The sequence below is a fragment of the Dendronephthya gigantea genome, unplaced genomic scaffold (genome assembly GCF_004324835.1).
Source record: "Dendronephthya gigantea isolate DGI-Jeju-01 unplaced genomic scaffold, DenGig_1.0 000018F, whole genome shotgun sequence".
NCBI classification, from domain to species: Eukaryota; Metazoa; Cnidaria; class Anthozoa; order Malacalcyonacea; family Nephtheidae; genus Dendronephthya; species Dendronephthya gigantea.
The window spans coordinates 1,333,970-1,350,776 of NW_021163028.1; the positions used below are offsets into that span (position 1 = coordinate 1,333,970).

General features: G+C 37.1%; 2 protein-coding genes across 4 annotated transcripts; both read left to right on the forward strand.

Moving 5' to 3' along the window:
- Positions 1–607: 607 nt before the first annotated feature.
- LOC114520833 lies at positions 608–9,920 on the forward strand. Its single transcript, XM_028541165.1, has 4 exons — positions 608–756; positions 4,977–5,109; positions 5,262–5,317; positions 6,797–9,920. Exons 2-4 carry the CDS (start codon positions 5,001–5,003, stop codon positions 9,179–9,181), a joined length of 2,550 nt encoding a protein of 849 aa, XP_028396966.1. The 5' UTR covers positions 608–756; positions 4,977–5,000; the 3' UTR covers positions 9,182–9,920.
- A 1,178-nt stretch (positions 9,921–11,098) lies between these two features.
- Positions 11,099–16,271, forward strand: LOC114520835 (neuropeptide FF receptor 2-like). 3 transcript variants are annotated; one of them, XM_028541171.1, is made up of 5 exons: positions 11,099–11,192; positions 11,421–11,670; positions 13,955–14,143; positions 14,601–15,039; positions 15,305–16,271. In XM_028541171.1, exons 2-5 carry the CDS (start codon positions 11,484–11,486, stop codon positions 15,519–15,521), a joined length of 1,032 nt encoding a protein of 343 aa, XP_028396972.1. In that variant the 5' UTR covers positions 11,099–11,192; positions 11,421–11,483; the 3' UTR covers positions 15,522–16,271. The 3 variants fall into 3 exon arrangements, with proteins under 3 accessions (XP_028396972.1, XP_028396971.1, XP_028396973.1); XM_028541170.1 differs by having other exon boundaries at positions 11,099–11,670; XM_028541172.1 differs by lacking the exon at positions 11,421–11,670.
- The last annotated feature ends 536 nt before the right edge of the window (positions 16,272–16,807 follow it).

Here is a 16,807-nt window from a genome sequence, read left to right on the forward strand (position 1 = left end):
GCAACGTGGCAAGGTATACGCTATAGCGAGATATTTGAACTGGGACACTTGTAGCACGATGTGTAACTTGTATAAGTTAGGCGTAGATGGTATACAATAGCAAATGGATAAGTAGGATTTGAAATTGAATTGTCCTATCTGTCATTAACTGCAGTTGGCCCCATTGGTATAATGAAAAATACCTCTGGGCAGCCTATAGTTAATTTTAAAATCACCCTTTTAATAATACAACAGGTCTCAGCGTGCCTGCTTTTGCAAACTAATCCGGGAAAGTTTGGTGCATCAGGGGCCAGTTGCATGAAAGCCGGATAGCGCTATCCACCGGACAGTGTTAAGACAAAATCCCCCGTTGTTTGGTATAACTTCGATTAAATCTTAGTATTCCTAAATTAAGGGTCCTCGTTAACGATTGTTGGTTCCAAAGCGGAAATTTTATTGCTCTTCAAGCATCTTTAGAACGACTGAGAAAGTCACTATCCGGTGGATAGCGCTATCCAGCTTTCATACAACCGACCCCCAGATGTAGCCAATGCGTTCAACTTTTCACATCCGGGACTTCAAGTCAACTAGTCAAGTGGAAACACAGTTAACTGGAGGAACCGTGAAAGTTATAAGAAGTTCGCTGTCGAAGCACCAATATTTACCCATATAAAGCGTTAAGCGTTTAATACCGGATTAATATAAATGGTTCAAATCATGCTGTTCTTTCCAACAAGAATGATTTCTTAATATTGTTTATTGTAAAACGTTTGAAAGGTAAGCTTCTAGACCTAGTTCACTGTTCACGGCATGACAATGATGTCATTCAATGGTCGCGGCTGTTAGCCTGTTACGCATTGCATTGTCTAATCCGCACAATTTCGAAGTAACGTATAAAGAGTTGCGGTATATATGATGCTAGAGTTATGTTGCAGAGTAGTTAAATGATCGTTGCTACTTCTTTGGATATATTTATCGCAATAAAATCACAAAAAGAAAATAATGACGTATCAGAGTTGTACAAGGTGTTTCCCCTTTTCATACGTCCACCAGCCAGTGCGGTGCCACCAGCTGGCAGCTGCTACTGTCTGCTGTTTACAAACGCCGGGCCGCCGAACAATATGCAAATTTAGAAATATGTGATATATATTGTAAGGAAAGGCAAACACAACAGGGTAATAAAAATTAAACCTTTCCACTATGTTGTATTGTATTTCTAAGATTCAATGTAATTCGTCATTAGCCATTTTCGTCATCGAAGCTTAGTGATATTAAATTACGCAAGTTAGCTAGCTTTTCTGGATTTTGATCGCCGAGGGCCAAAGCTCCTAGAGAGGGGGCTAAAAGCCTTTGAAAGGCAATTAGATTCAACATTTGCAGTTTTTTAAAAAATCTCACTGACATTAAGAAATCCATTGGGCAGAAAAAATATATGAATATGCACCCCTCAAATTATTGCATCTAGTTGCCTTAGTTCATTTGTGCACCATCTGGCCGTAAAAATGCCACATTACCCACATATGAGGATATGTTTAAAAGACAGAGGTTCAATGAATTGTTGTTTAACTGACACTAAGTCACTAACCCCCAAAACTATCTGAACTGAGGGAATTATATTTTGAACATTGATGTATTGATTAGAGAGCTTGTTGTGTCTAGCTGTCTACCTTTAATTAATTAATTAAAAATTAATTTGCCTATCACCATTAGCAGTTTACCAACAATCTCACAGCTTTGAGCAACAGTCTCCAGCAATAGTCATTTTTGAGGGGTCTCGTCCTTTGCCACTTCCTTTCTTGCAAGCATATGTTTTGATTTTAAAACATTATGGCAATATTACTGAATATAATTGTTCATATATCAACATTACTATTTCTTTAACTAGTGTAAAACAAAGAAAAATATTCTTATAGGAGCTGTATCTAAATTGTATCCATTTAATACATATATATGCAGGCGACGCAATATAATGTATAGCTGGTTATGTCATATAGTCGTATGTTTAAGAATAAATTGCATGCTATGATGCGAATATGGTGAATTTCAATACAAAAAGCCTCTGTGAAAAAAGTCTTGTGACTTCAAAGTTGTCCTCTTTGTTGCATGCTTGGTTATTCTGCTACTGCAGCTCTTTTAATTTAGGTTTTCAATACTAAAATGCTAAGAAAACGTTAGCAGATAATAAAAACGTTCGAATTTCCCAACTTTAGATGAATCAGGAGTAGAAGGGCATTACAAATGGCTTTGCATCGCCTTAAATGCCCTGTTACACGGTGCAATTTTTCTTGCAACTTGCAATGCAAATTATGCAATACTACTTTTGAGAGATGTATATTTGGCAACAACGAAACTTTTGTGTTTACTACACTTCATGCACTTTTCTTCTGCAAGGCTCTTCACTAATTTACATCTCTTAGAGAATTAGATGTAAAATTGCATTGCAAGTTCCAGGAAAAATTCCAATTCCAAGAGATTTATGCACAGCAGAATGATGAAATAAAAATCGTATTTCACTGGATAAATTAATTTAATGCAATTTGATTGCACGAATGGACGTGCGATGTTTTTCACGTGTGAAAAATGCCATTCACGGCTTTTGATTGGACGTACGATATACTTCACACGTGAAAAATTGTCGTATGTCATTTTGGCGCCAATTTGTTTACGTTTCGACGACAAGATGGTGAGATTGAAAACATAATTCCCATATGCAGTACAATTTATAAAATTTTTCGGAAAGATCGAATATCTAACTTCTCTCTTCAACAAAATTACAAAAAAACCAAACGGTAATAAATATCTTTTGATGCAAAAATTTTCGATTTTTGTTACTTGCTGTGTTTTTGTATATTAAAAGCGTGTCGTTGTCAAATTGATCTCTTTACACAATTTAACAAACAAATTACTTCATGGTTCGCTCGTTTGTACGATTTTTATTATGCACTCGTTGTGAAGGATCGCAAACTCACTCCGTTCACATCCTTCACAACTCACAAGAATCGTACGCACTCGCCAACCATGAGGTAATCTATATTTAAAACACGAACGGGGAACACGTAGTCATACCGCTAAATAAAACAGCAATGGCCTATTGCTTTTTTACATTACTGCTGAACATCACGAGTTTTATCTAGAGCATTGGTATTTGAGTGAAATTGTTGCACACTTGGTTAGCGGTTTGGCGTTTGCCGTCATCTAAAGGTCTCTAAGGTTGATAACGACAAACTTAGGTTTGATAATTTTTCATATTATGTAAAAATCCAATTCAATAATTTTTTTACTGTTTATTTAAAAGAAAGAAAGATTATCACACATTTGTTCGCTCGCATTTATAACATACCGCTTTTTGGAACATTGACGTCATTGACGTGACGTCAAGCGCGGGAGATGACTTTTTATCACACGTCATGATCTAAGAGCGTGCATGAAAAAAAATCGCACACGTTATTATGACGTCACTTCTTGGACATTAAGATTTCAAACATAGCTATTAACGAATCAGAGGTTGTGAATTCTTTAAAATGAATAACGATAACAAATGCTCTTTACTGCTTCCTTTCAAAGAGGAAACAGTCCATCTATACGCTCACAGATGCATACCAATAGTAAATGGGAAATTACCATTAGCAATGGAGCTTTCGGTTCGTAATTCGCGCGGGCTGTGATTTACAGTGCATACACTTTGCTAACGACCTTGCTATGGTGCGATTCGAACGAGTAGAATATGCCTTTATCATTGTTAAACTCTCCAACATATGACACAGTACACTTCGCAATACTGAACTTACAACCCCAGGAATGCAAGACTTTAACACATACTACATGCTATCTGGGGCTGCTGGTTATATAAAACCTTTAAATGATATTTAACTCAGAAATACACGACCCTGATTGGCCAACCCTGTCTTTAACTGCAGTTAAAAGTTAACTAGCCTTTTATACAACTGGCCCCTAGATTTTCCAATGTAAATACATGAACCATTCGTATGAATAGGCTTTTCCGTTAACATTGAAGAATTACTTTACTAATAAAAACCATTGGTAGCTACAAATGGATAACATTTTTAGGGCTACCTTCGCCGCTCATATAACTGTTCTTGCTATATCGGCGAACACAACGAATGCACAACCCTATCAGTTTACCAATCGTAAATTCGCATACCATCGGTAGGAATGGACAATGTTGATTTACCAACGGTAAACTATTACATCATAGTGCGAACGGACAATCAGGACTTCCCAATCGGGTAAATACATTAACCATTCGCACTAATGGACTTTTCTGAAGTTTGCTAATGAAGAATTGCTTTACAAAGGAGAATCATTGCCACCAGTGGACAACTTTTAGCGCTACCTTAAAACCCTACTTGTTATATTCACGAACAGAACGAATGACCAATCTCCATCTGCCAGTAGTAATTTACCATACCATTGGCACGATCGAACAATCTCTATGTTATTATGCACAAATGAATATACAAAATAACCATTCGTATAAAATAATCCCAAAACCAACGGTAGTATGCTCGCTACCGTTTTGGACAACCGCCTCAATTTAAATTGTTAGCAAGTTGAGATGTTTAGGGCTTTTTTATAGTATCAAGTTTATTCCATTACATATGATTTGAAAATAAGACTGAAGATTGAATATTATGCTTAGTGGTTGTTTTAAAAACAAGCCTCTTTCTCTAATCTATATAGAATTTTATTAATAACATTATCACACAATGCAGCCCGTAATATAAACGAACGATTTTGAATCACATTGTTTTTTGAAATATCAAGAACTGTCAGAATATTAACATTGTATTTGGTGCGCAATAGGAAAAACGAAATTTGAACAATTTTATTTCAAGTAGCTTAAAAGTTTTTTGAGCTGAAATGATGCACAGAAGCGCTCTTTGAATTTTGAATTACATAACTTTTTGTGAAACCCTCGTAAATTACATGATTTCTGTGAAACCACACACCTATTATTAATGAGTTTTTCTTTTCAGACATAAATCGGTTATTTGATTGATATGGATACTACTTCGCAGTCAACATCAATTGTGAATACTAATTGCCAAAATGTTGTCAATATCATTGGCGATAACAACGTTATTAACTTGCAAGGTTCTGAGGTACAAGGTAGGTTTACCAGGAGGGTGGTGGCGTAAAAAAGGCTGGAATTAACATGAAAATAACATTTCGTTCTTTGAGAGCCAATTACGAACTAAATTACGCTGATTTAAAGTTAATTAAAGTATAAAACTTTATTTAATTCCGTTTCTTTCTTTAAGACAATCACATTAACAAGGTTTATCACCCTGGAAATGTTGGCCAGAAACATCAAAAGGTACATAATATGTACACATTTACTTTTCAACAATACACATTTATTTTATTGATGAATTTTTTACACTTCGAACTTTCATGTACTAAACTTTATGTTGAGTCCATTTAAAATCGAGTCGGCACATAAAAGGTTCGACGTTTTGGGCCCTGGCTCCCGGTAAAGCCTGGTTTCCATAAGATTTTGAAATCGTATTTCGTTACTTTCGTAATTAATTTTTGAGGTCGCTAAACGTAAGATATATAGGGTCTTAGGAACATGTTATATGCACTGATTAAGATTTTTATGTCAAAATACAGTAACTTGAATTGTTACAAGAGGGCTCTTTTTACATATAAGCTGGGGGCATTTGCTCCTCCCCAGTCTCTCTTCATGCCCCCCCCCCCCACCAATAATATAGTGAAATATTTTTCTTCACTATACAAACAAATCTGTCAAGTGAACAAAGATTCAAACAAATTCAGATTTATTCCAGTAATTAAGATCCTGCAAATATATCTTGCAGGAATCATAGTGTTTCTTTCAGTGCATGATATTGTTTACATCGTTACCATGGGCACCTAGAAGGGGGAGGCAAGCCCGGGCCTCAGGATTGCGCGCAGGGGTACCACAAATGTTGCAGGAGTAAAATTAAACCATTTTTAGAAACTAATTTTAGGTTAATGGATCAAGATAGTGTGAAAATATAGGTCAAGATAGTGTGAGGATTATATAATAGTGTTAGGCAGGTGTAAAGATGGCGAGAAATGGCGTTAAGGAGGAGCCTAGGCATCACCAGAACGGTGATGCAAGGTGACTCATAAGCTAGAAGAATCAGTCGCCGATGTCAACTGACAAGAATCGACTGTCAAACAAAAAAGTTTTTTATCTACGCCCATCTCCTTCCCATCTCTGCATCCTATAGTTATCATAGCTGGCGCAATTTGTGCCCTCACCTTACTGGGCAAAACAATTTTGACGCATATAACAATTAATATATATAAAGAATTTTTGTTGAAGTTAATATTTTGAATAATAAACTAATTAGAGGAAATTTTACCCCTAGCCCAAAATATCCCATACTCGTGTAGGGAGTCTATTCGTAATTACCAATTTCATGCCCAGTAACAAGCTGCGGAAATGCAACATCATGGTATGAAAATAGAGCATTATTGCGACGCTGTGTTGATTGCCAAGCTCATCAGGGCGGAATGCATAATAATACTTTAACATTAAAATTAGTTTTATTGAAGAATTAGTTTTATTGAATAGTTTTATTAATGATAATGTCTAATCTGAACATCCTTCAAATTACCCTTATTTACCAATACGATCTCCATCATCACCAAAATCTTGTAATTATGTAATGTTCCTGTTCCTGATGTCATTACAATGCTTCCAAGGCTACGCGTGCTTATATATATATAGTATAATCTTTGCTGTTTTATTATATGTTTCTGCTGAATACTTTGACTATAGAAATCTTTTCTTGACTGGCTCTAGGTAGCATGCATTTATCCTGACAAGCCATTTCACATTTCACGCGAAAGAACAACCGAATTGAACCAAATTGAGTCATTGTTCTTGGGAATGACTGATGTCGATGATGTTGTAAGAACGGTCTATCTGACCGGTCTACCAGGGGCCGGTAAAACAGAGCTAGCTCGGCAATACGGTAAACATGTTGGGATGTCTACTGACCCATCCAAACATACACTTGTGATTACATTGAATGCCAAATCGAAAGAATCCCTTTTGAAATCTGTAGAAGAAGCCACGCAGTCATTTAGTGTGCAACGGACAAACCACAATCTCGACGTTCTGATGAAAAAACTTGGGGATCACTTCCGTGCCTTCAGTGGTACTTGGCTTTTGATCATTGATGATATGTTTGGAAAGAATGATTTCAACGATTTATTTCCACGACCTGGTAGCAACGATTGGGGTGGTGGGCGGATCCTGGTTACGACGCAGGATAATAATCTCCCACAAGCTTGTAGTCAGTTTGAAAAAAATATGTCATTAAATGGAGGAATGAGCAAAGAAGATGCTGTTTCATTGCTTAAAGATATCAGTCGTGTTGAGTTTGATGGTTTTGCCGAAGAGATTATCAATGAGTTAAAATATCTTCCTCTTCCTTTGGCTTGCTGTGCAACATATGTTGGGGAAATAAGGCAAGATCGTGCATCAACACAGTTTGGATGGGAAGAATATTTAAACCGGTATCGTGACACTGACAACTCTGACGAACTACAATCCCGAACGTTTCGTAGCAACAACAGTGCTTATCCCTCCTCAATGATGACTGCTACAAGAATGGCTGTGAATCGAATAGCGAAGGCGAGCGATGTTCTCAAACTGGCATTTTCGTTTCTTTCATACTGTTCTTCGTCTCCAGTTCCTTTGAAGGTACTTGCATTATATGTCCAAGAAAATCTCCCAGATCGGAATAATCAACAGACCTCAAAGGGAAACGAGATTTTGGAAATTGAAAACGAGATTTCGAGGTGCTCATTGCTCATCCACGAGCGGTCGCGGAACGTGGAAGCAATAAAATGTCATCAGGTTATTCACCATGCTCTTAAATGGTTTGAAAACTCGAAGCCTGACGAACAACAGGAAAACGAATTTGGTCAAATGATGAAATGTCTAAATGAGACACTGGACAATAGAAATAAAGAAAATACAGATAAAGAAGGCGTTCTTCTTCGACTCCTTCTGGGACCTCTCCTAAAACTGTTTGTTGATCATGCCATTCTTAGATCCTGGAATACAACACCTGAATTTGTTTTTATTTCTGTGAAGAATGACCAGTTCCTTTTTTCAACATCGGGCATGCCTGTCGAAGATGCTGAGAAGAGACTGGAACTTTTGGAAAGCGTTCATGTTAAACTTGACATAGCTGACAAGATTCGCTGTGAGATATTATCAAATCTTTGGTTCTATTACATAGAGCTCGACCTTAAGAAGCTTGCTTTAAAGAATTTGCGCGAAGCTTATGAAATGACTGATGATGAAAGTGATAAAGAATGGTTGTATTTAAGATGCTGCATCTCTTTCCACTTGGCCCAGACGTATTTTGGCGAGGACAATTTTGGTCTTGCAGAAAAATTTATAAAGACGTCAATAAGTATGGCCAAGAAAATCTATGCGGAAGAAGAAGACCAAGTTATGGAAAGATATTTTTGGCTGGCTAAGATTTGCTATTCCTTGAAGAAATTCTGGAAACTTGGATGGGTTGTCGAAGAAGCAAAATGTTTTTACTCAAAGTTTGCGCCGGATATTAAGAGTCTAAAAAGGGCACGATGTTTAGACTTTCTTTCACGTATATACAACTACAAAGACGGTGTGGAATTCTTTTATATTCCCATTAGATACAGGAACTACATAAAATTGAGAAGGGAATCAATCATCGAAGCTCTCGACATTTATGAACAGATATTAGGAACCGACGTGGCCTCGTGCTCAGATTACTGTGTATTACTTGCCGAGTGTGCAAAAGTTCAATTGGAAACAAACCCAACCGAAGCAAAAGAAAAAATTGAAAAGGCTCTCGAATACTGCAACCAAAATGGTGACAAGTTTAACATGAGAGTGATGGCTGCCAATAAGAAGCATTTGTTTGATAATTCAAGCTGGTGGCGGAGACCATTTTATGATCTTAAGAACTTTGTATCCCGAGGATATATTGCTTTTGCTGCAGATATTAACGTATGTGACGAAGTCTTGGAAGGATTTGAAAATGGAGCAATATCGCCATCTCCCCGAGCGATAATCCCGATCAGAAGAAAAAGGAAGTATTTGGATTGGGCAGACTGGAGTTTAGGTTGTTTGCTTATTATTTATTGTTTTATCTGTATGTTAACGTCGCATTTAACAAAAAACTAATAGCAGTATTATCCCATTTATGGGGTACGATTGAAATGTATAGGCTTAATGCTAATGGAACTATAAACTGCAATGTGTAAACTGTTTCGTTCACTTCGTGCTAATTCATTACCGCATAAGAAATGCAAATATTTTGCTCCAGTCCTATTTTAAAATGTACTATGTTGATCTTAGTCGCCGTCAAATCTTAGTTATATATAGTATATATAGAGATCGTAGACGTAGGACACAAGACTATGAAAGTCATGCAATTCAGGGATAAAATACAAGGCGGTGCCTATCGATCAAAGCGACTATATGCTTCTGTGTATGCTTCTGTGTCGCTCATGTGTTTATATGTTATATCACTGATATGAAGATAGAACTTGTATGTGAGACAAACTGCATGGCTAGCGTACCAGATCCATGATCCTAATCTTTATCCTGCAAACGTTTAGCGCTAGTATTTGTGTACTCCTGCATGTATAACTACATATTATGATGTACGAGTTTTCCATATTATATAATATGGCATATGTCTTAGTTGTTATAGATTGTATAGAGGTATATACTTGCATGGACTGACGTAATTTGTGTTTATTCAATTGTTAGTTACCTGCATTATATGAAATAGACTTTTATAAATCTAGGAGTCTATTTACGACTTCATGCAGGCGCATATCAGACGCAAAATTTGTAATTAAATAAACGATATCCCGAGTAACCTCTCCCCCCCCCCCCCTTAATTATTATATTTATTGCACAAACTAACATGGATATCATTCAATTACATAAAACGCATGTGTATATATCCTTAACAAATATACGATGAACGGTCTCATCGACCTTTTAGAGTCCTGTATAATTCTAGAAATTCTCTTGTACGGCGTCAAATATATGCGCGTGGAGAGCGTTGACTCTTCTCAATTCAACCCCGTTGTGACAATGAGGAAGCCGAACCATCCCATCCGCCATCCTTAATTCTAATAAAAATTGCATTTGTACTCCTGAAACTTCGTTTAAAATTTAACGATCGTTTTCTGTTGTAAAAAGCCAAACATTAAATTATGGAAAAGAAACTACCGAAAACCTACACCAAAACCAATAGAAAGGTGATTGATGCATTTATTTCGGTGATGAGGTGGCCAAGTTACGCTCGACACTAAAATGTTCTCCTATTACAAGTTAAATGCTGAGATGTGTGCGCATTGGATGAATTAGACATTACTTGTCAAAAGCATTTTAATAAAACCAAATTTGTATAATCAGTTAAGTCAGAATGTATATATATATGTTAAATAAACCTGGAATCCCACAAGGAGTCGAGATCGATTTTTGACGTGGGGCTTTTTCACTGACGCAAAACTACATGGTTCCATTAGGTTGCATTTATATTTGTAGTTTTTGGAACGGATTTTCCGCACCTTTTTTGAAAGGACATGTTCCTTTTGTTTTTCCAATTAAATTTTCATAGCTGGACGAAATCGAGACCATTTATTGGCTAAACAGCAACGTAAACAACCATGCACGTCATGCATGAAAAATAAACTCGGCAAGAAAAATACAGGTGTGTTTGCAATAGGAAAACGACAGGTATGACAAGTAAAAATATGTATTGGTAATTTGATGCAGAGCGGCTAGTCGGTGGAAAGGAACATTCAAATGTTGGGATTGTTCAGCTTCAAATTTGTACACATCTTCGTAAGCTGTACACATCTTCGTAAGATTACCATAAATGGATAAACAACAATGTTGAACAGCAATACTAGATCAAACAATATATTCTATACTTTCAGTTCTACACCATTCCTTATCTTAAGCGGCAGTGCGTACCGCGATTTGTTGATCTCTCGTTCCAGAACAACAATCACCGGAGTGTTGCTTTCTTTGCCATCTCCGATTTTCTCGTCAATAATGAAAGAACAGCTTGAATCTCATTAGTTGATCGATCGGACGTGAGTTATATATGTACACTTTATCAGGCGGGCTAGCAGACGGATGCATCGTCATGAGAAAGGATGAAAGTGCCAAGGTAATGACGTTTGCAAGTAGCGTAAATGCAGCGAATCCCATGACACATGTCTCTCCACCCCTGACTCCATACGGCAAGTTCCCATGTAACACCCGCTGGCATTTCCATGGGTGTTTACTTAACAACTCGTCAAGGACGCGCGCTATGTTAATTTGCTCATCAAGCATAGACATAAGACAGATAAGAGTGCGCAACAGCGCTGATAAAATCTGTGCTTTTCGAGAACAGATTATCATCAAAAACACACTCGCGTGCGTTGAAAATTTCTAAAGTGTGGCAACCCAAAGCGAGATGTCTAATTCGACCGGCTCAAACGTCACGGCAGGGATGCCCATAAACGATTCCGACGGGCAGATATCCGAACCGTCAGCAATGAGAGTGATCAGAATTCTTCTGTATGTTGCTATATTTTTCATCGGAACAGTTGGAAATGTTTTGGTGCTTCTTGTGATTTATAAAACACCATCACTACGTTCAGGTAAGTGGAGTTTTGCTATGAGTGAAAACAATAATTACACTGATGTCTGGAATACAAATTATGTACTACATTTGTGGGAAAACAAGCTTGGCTTCTAAGTTCTAACATTCTAAATACTTCTTCAGAGATTCTCTGAGAGACATTCCTGTTTACTGGCCATTAATATCTCGGCTTGGATAAATGTGGTGTACCTAGCACATACTTTTAGAGTTACAATTTTAATTCTCGTACTGTGTCGAGGCGTCTCGTGGTCTCGTGGGACCCGTGAAGCATGTTTGAAAGTGGGGGCGGCGATAAATCGAAGATTCATAACCTACTTCTGAAAATTTCAATCAAACTAAAAAAAGATCTTCAAATATTAGTCTCTGAAAGTACAATTAATTTGACTGTTATTTTGTGCAGGATTTTTTGTTGAAGCTACGGCGCACATTCCAAATTATTTTTGTCATGGTGTCAAACATGTCAAGTTTTTGTTTCCATGCATCTCGATGTAAAACTGTCGTTTCTGCGTATACCTTTGTTTTTTAAGCTTTCCTTCGTAACTGAAAATTTCCCCAAGTGACTATATGCCACTTTTATTATTGATAAAGCCCAAGACCCAGTCGTTGCGATGTTTTGATGACGTAGTTTTGATGGGATGGAAGAAGGGGCAAAAAGAATTACCCAACCTAAGGAGGGCATGCGAACGAAATATACTAATGACTAATCCCATTCGTAAGCGCAGATGGCAAGAATCAAGTTTTCCCTGACGTTTATTGGAGTTTCATCGTTGCGGTTGATGCCATATAGATCACGAAACTTGCATGGTAGACCGTAGATATTGACCGTTTCATCAGATACGGAAAATGACATCAAAATATAATGATCTCGGGCCAGATCGCCTTTGTGTGGCGGTATCGGTAAAACCATAAAATCCAAATTAGGCTGGTGATTTAGACAACACGAGAAACGTTTATAATCGAGACAGTTGATGAAATCTTGAAGCAATCAGATTGGAGACCGCATCGGTCGATATGAGGTTCTTGAAAGAATTTAATACGGCCGGAATGTCCAGGATTTTTGCCATTCATTACACATTACACATTACACTAGTTCAACGTCAAAACCTGGCCAATTTTTTGTAAGGCAAGCTTTCATGACATGTGGACTGAAATTCTCTTAATTAGACAATTATGACAAATACATGATAAAAAAGATCGAGTTTATTTGTCGTCACCTCGTAAAATGCAAACGAGAAAAAGACGAGTTCGAGTTTTGGAATCGTCGGTAATCAATCAATGGCTTGCCGACGTGCTTAAAGACAAAAAGATGTTAAACGCAACCACACATGCATGCCCTAAAATTACATCTGTTCGTATAGCGGGTTTATTCAGTCCGAGAGTTTAGATTTGTGCATAGGAAAATGATATTCATCGCCAGCCTATATTTAATATTCGGATCATGGGCATGCGCGGTCATACAAACAGAGGTACAAGGCTTTTTTCCCAGTTCTAGCTATACTTGTATGTTGCGGCTATACTATTCATTCACAAATTAGCAATACATGTAAATGTATTTACAATGGCTAAAACCGCGCCAAAACAAACCATGCCTGACAATAGATTTCGCAGATGTTTAATTAATTAAACTTCACATCGGGCAGTTATTTGGAAGACAACTTCCATTTGTAAAAACGTGGAATATACTAACAAGTCATCTTAGGGAAATATAAATTTAGTAATAATTTTAATGTGTTCAACGTGTGTCAAAAGTAGCCCATGCATGCGGTTAAAAAAACCTCAGTACCTAACCACACTCGCAGCATGATTTTTTCTCAGATTGCGCCCTAACCGTGATTCTCAAAAAATTCGATCTTCACTGACTTCGAAAATAAAATATTCGGCCTTAGATTCGTTGTATCATATAGCTAAGTGTTTTAATGCAGACATATAATTGATATAAAACTATGCACTGTAAACAGGAAAAAAGGCCACAAATCGCTTCCAAATCAGCAGCCGTAACTTCCTAGTATAGCTTATTTTAAGATAGGGACAAATGCCTGTTAAATTGATGAATTGAATTTGAAAAGTTATTTGGGCCACAAAAAACTTCATATATATGCATGTAATATTCACAGAGTTATCAGTTTTAATGACTGTCTCAAAGCTAAGGTGCACCAACTGGTATTTAAAAGCGTTCCTTAGCAGTTGGAAGAATATCTCGTAGAATATCAATAGTTATCAATATAATAGCGCAATTAAAACTCAAAAAAGCGCATAAACGCACAACTGTTTTTATTGTTTAGTTACTGGATATATGATAGCAAACCTTGCGATCGCTGATCTCATGGTAGCGTTGTTCTGTATGCCAGCAACACTGGTCTACATGGAGCTAAAAACGTGGCCATTCGGTTACGCCATGTGCAAAATGATCACGTTTGTGCAGTCCATATCTGTCATGGGATCCGTGGGGACATTGACCGTCATCAGTATCGGTAAGGGATAGAAATGGGTGAAAACGAATACAAAATTAGAAATGATATATGGCTACAATTGATATTGCAACACCATTACCTAAGCCTAGTTATCTAGGTGTTGAAATACCTCTCTGTGAAACCAACCGCTAGGATCATGTTATAAATCTCAGCTAAGCGAGATCTGATCTAAACAGACTTTATAACAGACCCTTACCGACTTATAACATGTATAATCAGACTGTAAATGCATGTACAGGGGGCCCAATAGCCTATGTTAATGAAATTACTGATATAGGAAATTCCTATTATTTTAGATATCTTTTTCAGCAAAGGGACAGTACATATATGCATTTTCCATTCGATATTGTAGCGTGTCCATTCATTATACTCCGAGGTGCATGGTTCGTTCAGTATACTGAAATTCTTTTTGTATGTATGATGTATCTCTATAGCTTCACTTCATTTCAACCTACAGATCGCTACCGGTGTATCGTCCATACATTTGCATCCCGGTTATCAATGAGTGTCCTGAGATACATCGTATGTCTAATCTGGTCAGTGGCGTTGGTGCCAGCGTTGCCGTTACTTGGTGCAAACACCATCGTAGAGTTCTCGCCGACATTAATCTACTGCGTTGAAAAATGGCCCGACGTTAAGTATCGTACAATCTACAACACCGTGTCCTTTGCTCTAACCTACGCCATCCCCCTGGCAATAATGTGCCTGCTATACATAAAGATAGCAATCGCGCTGAATAAAGTTGTCCGAGAAGGGGGGAACAGGGAAGGTTTCACAAATCAGAAGAAGAAAGATAAAGTCTTGCGAATGCTATTAGCTCTGGTGATCGCGTATGCTGTCTGTTTTCTTCCTGTCAATATCATGATATTGTGGTCTGAATACGGGGACAGCAACAGGTAATGTGCGGCAAACGTTGGCTTAAAGTGATCAGTGTTTGTCATTCTTTTTCATATAGCGCTCGGTTACCACGCATTTCGATTCTCGGGATTACGTTAGGGTAATGATTAGCTACAGTAGATTAGGTCTTAGATTAGGTTCATAGTTGATTAGGGTCAAACCTAGCTCAATCCTAAATCCAACCGTAAACCTTACCCAAACTTTAGGATTAAAATCGTGTATTTAGGATTTACGTACTGAACATAAAAATATTGCGAATTTCAGATACTGGCTGCTCCTCCAGGCATACGCCGTCCTTTTGGTTTACGTCAACAGCGCCTCAAATCCAGTCCTCTACGCGTTCATGGGAAAACGTTTCAAGGATGGCTTCAAGAGGTTGCTATGCTGTCGAAAGTTTCCAAAATTTAATCGCAGATTATCGAGAATAAACCAGCAATCGGCTGTGACGAGAGAGTTTGCTTTAAGTGAGCGAAGTTCGTAGCAATTATGCCACAGCACATTTTAAAAGTTAGTCAACTGATCTCAACATAAAACTGGATCGTATGCGTGTCCAATATCGGATTATAGCACCGCCCAGTGCCCACTGATAACCTGTCATAAAATTGGATATGATTGTGCGAAGGCGACTTCACGTTATGCTTTGTATGGTAGTGGGGCAGCTAAATTGTTTTTATTATGGACACGTTAGATAATGTTCTAGCTAACTAACCGATTGCCTATAAATCGTTATGCGAAGTATCAAGTAGTCAATACTATAGCAATATTCAGAAAAATATATAAATGAATCATGTAACACTATATATAAAAGTATATCTTTATCTATATTATATATGTTTATCTATATCATATTAACTTTGGCGGGCTTGGCGGTGTATTTTGTGGGCTAAAATGATAAATTTGCCGGGCTGAAATATATTCGATATTTTTTTGTGTATAAGGGATAAGGCTCAATTTAATGTTGAGGAGGACAAACCTTTTATCATTTATTTAATGGTCGGCTTCGTATAGTTCAAAACAGATCGATATGGAAGTTGTCAGTTAATATAGTTTACTAGAAATTATATTTTAATTAACTTTTCCGTTTGCGCGAGCCGGAAAGCAGTCTTAAATCAAAATAACTTTTAGATCCTTTTTTTTGCGAAAATATATTCATCCTCTAGTTGAAACAGAGTAGTTTGTTTATTGCGCACATAAGCACCAAAACAATATATGGTCATTGTTCATTTTACATATAAACATAGTTATATTAGTTATATATATATAATATATAGTATATCGTATTGATATTGTAATAAAAACTATTATAATAACATATAGCATCTATATTGTAATAATATTTATAATATAACATCTATACGCGCGGGCTGATTGGTCGAGAAACGTGTTTCTATAAGGCCTATTTAACAATTAGTCGCCGAAGGCGAGGTGATTACAAGCCTATATTCACTGAGCCGAAGGCGAAGTGAATATAGACTTGTAATCACCGACCGAGGCGACTGAATAATGTTTTAGTATAATTTCAGTATTGAAAAAGTTTTATTTATAAATACAACTGATACACGTGTTTATTTTATGAATATAATTTTGATTTTGAGTATTTTCAGCCATGTTTTTTTGGGGAAAAGCAATAGTTACTGCTCAAACTGCTCTGAGCAGTAACTATTGCCTCAGAGTTACTGCTGAGGGAGCCAATCAGAATGCTCAAAGGCCATTTTTCAATACTGAAAATATACTAAAACTGTATAGAAACACGGGAATTAGTTTCCC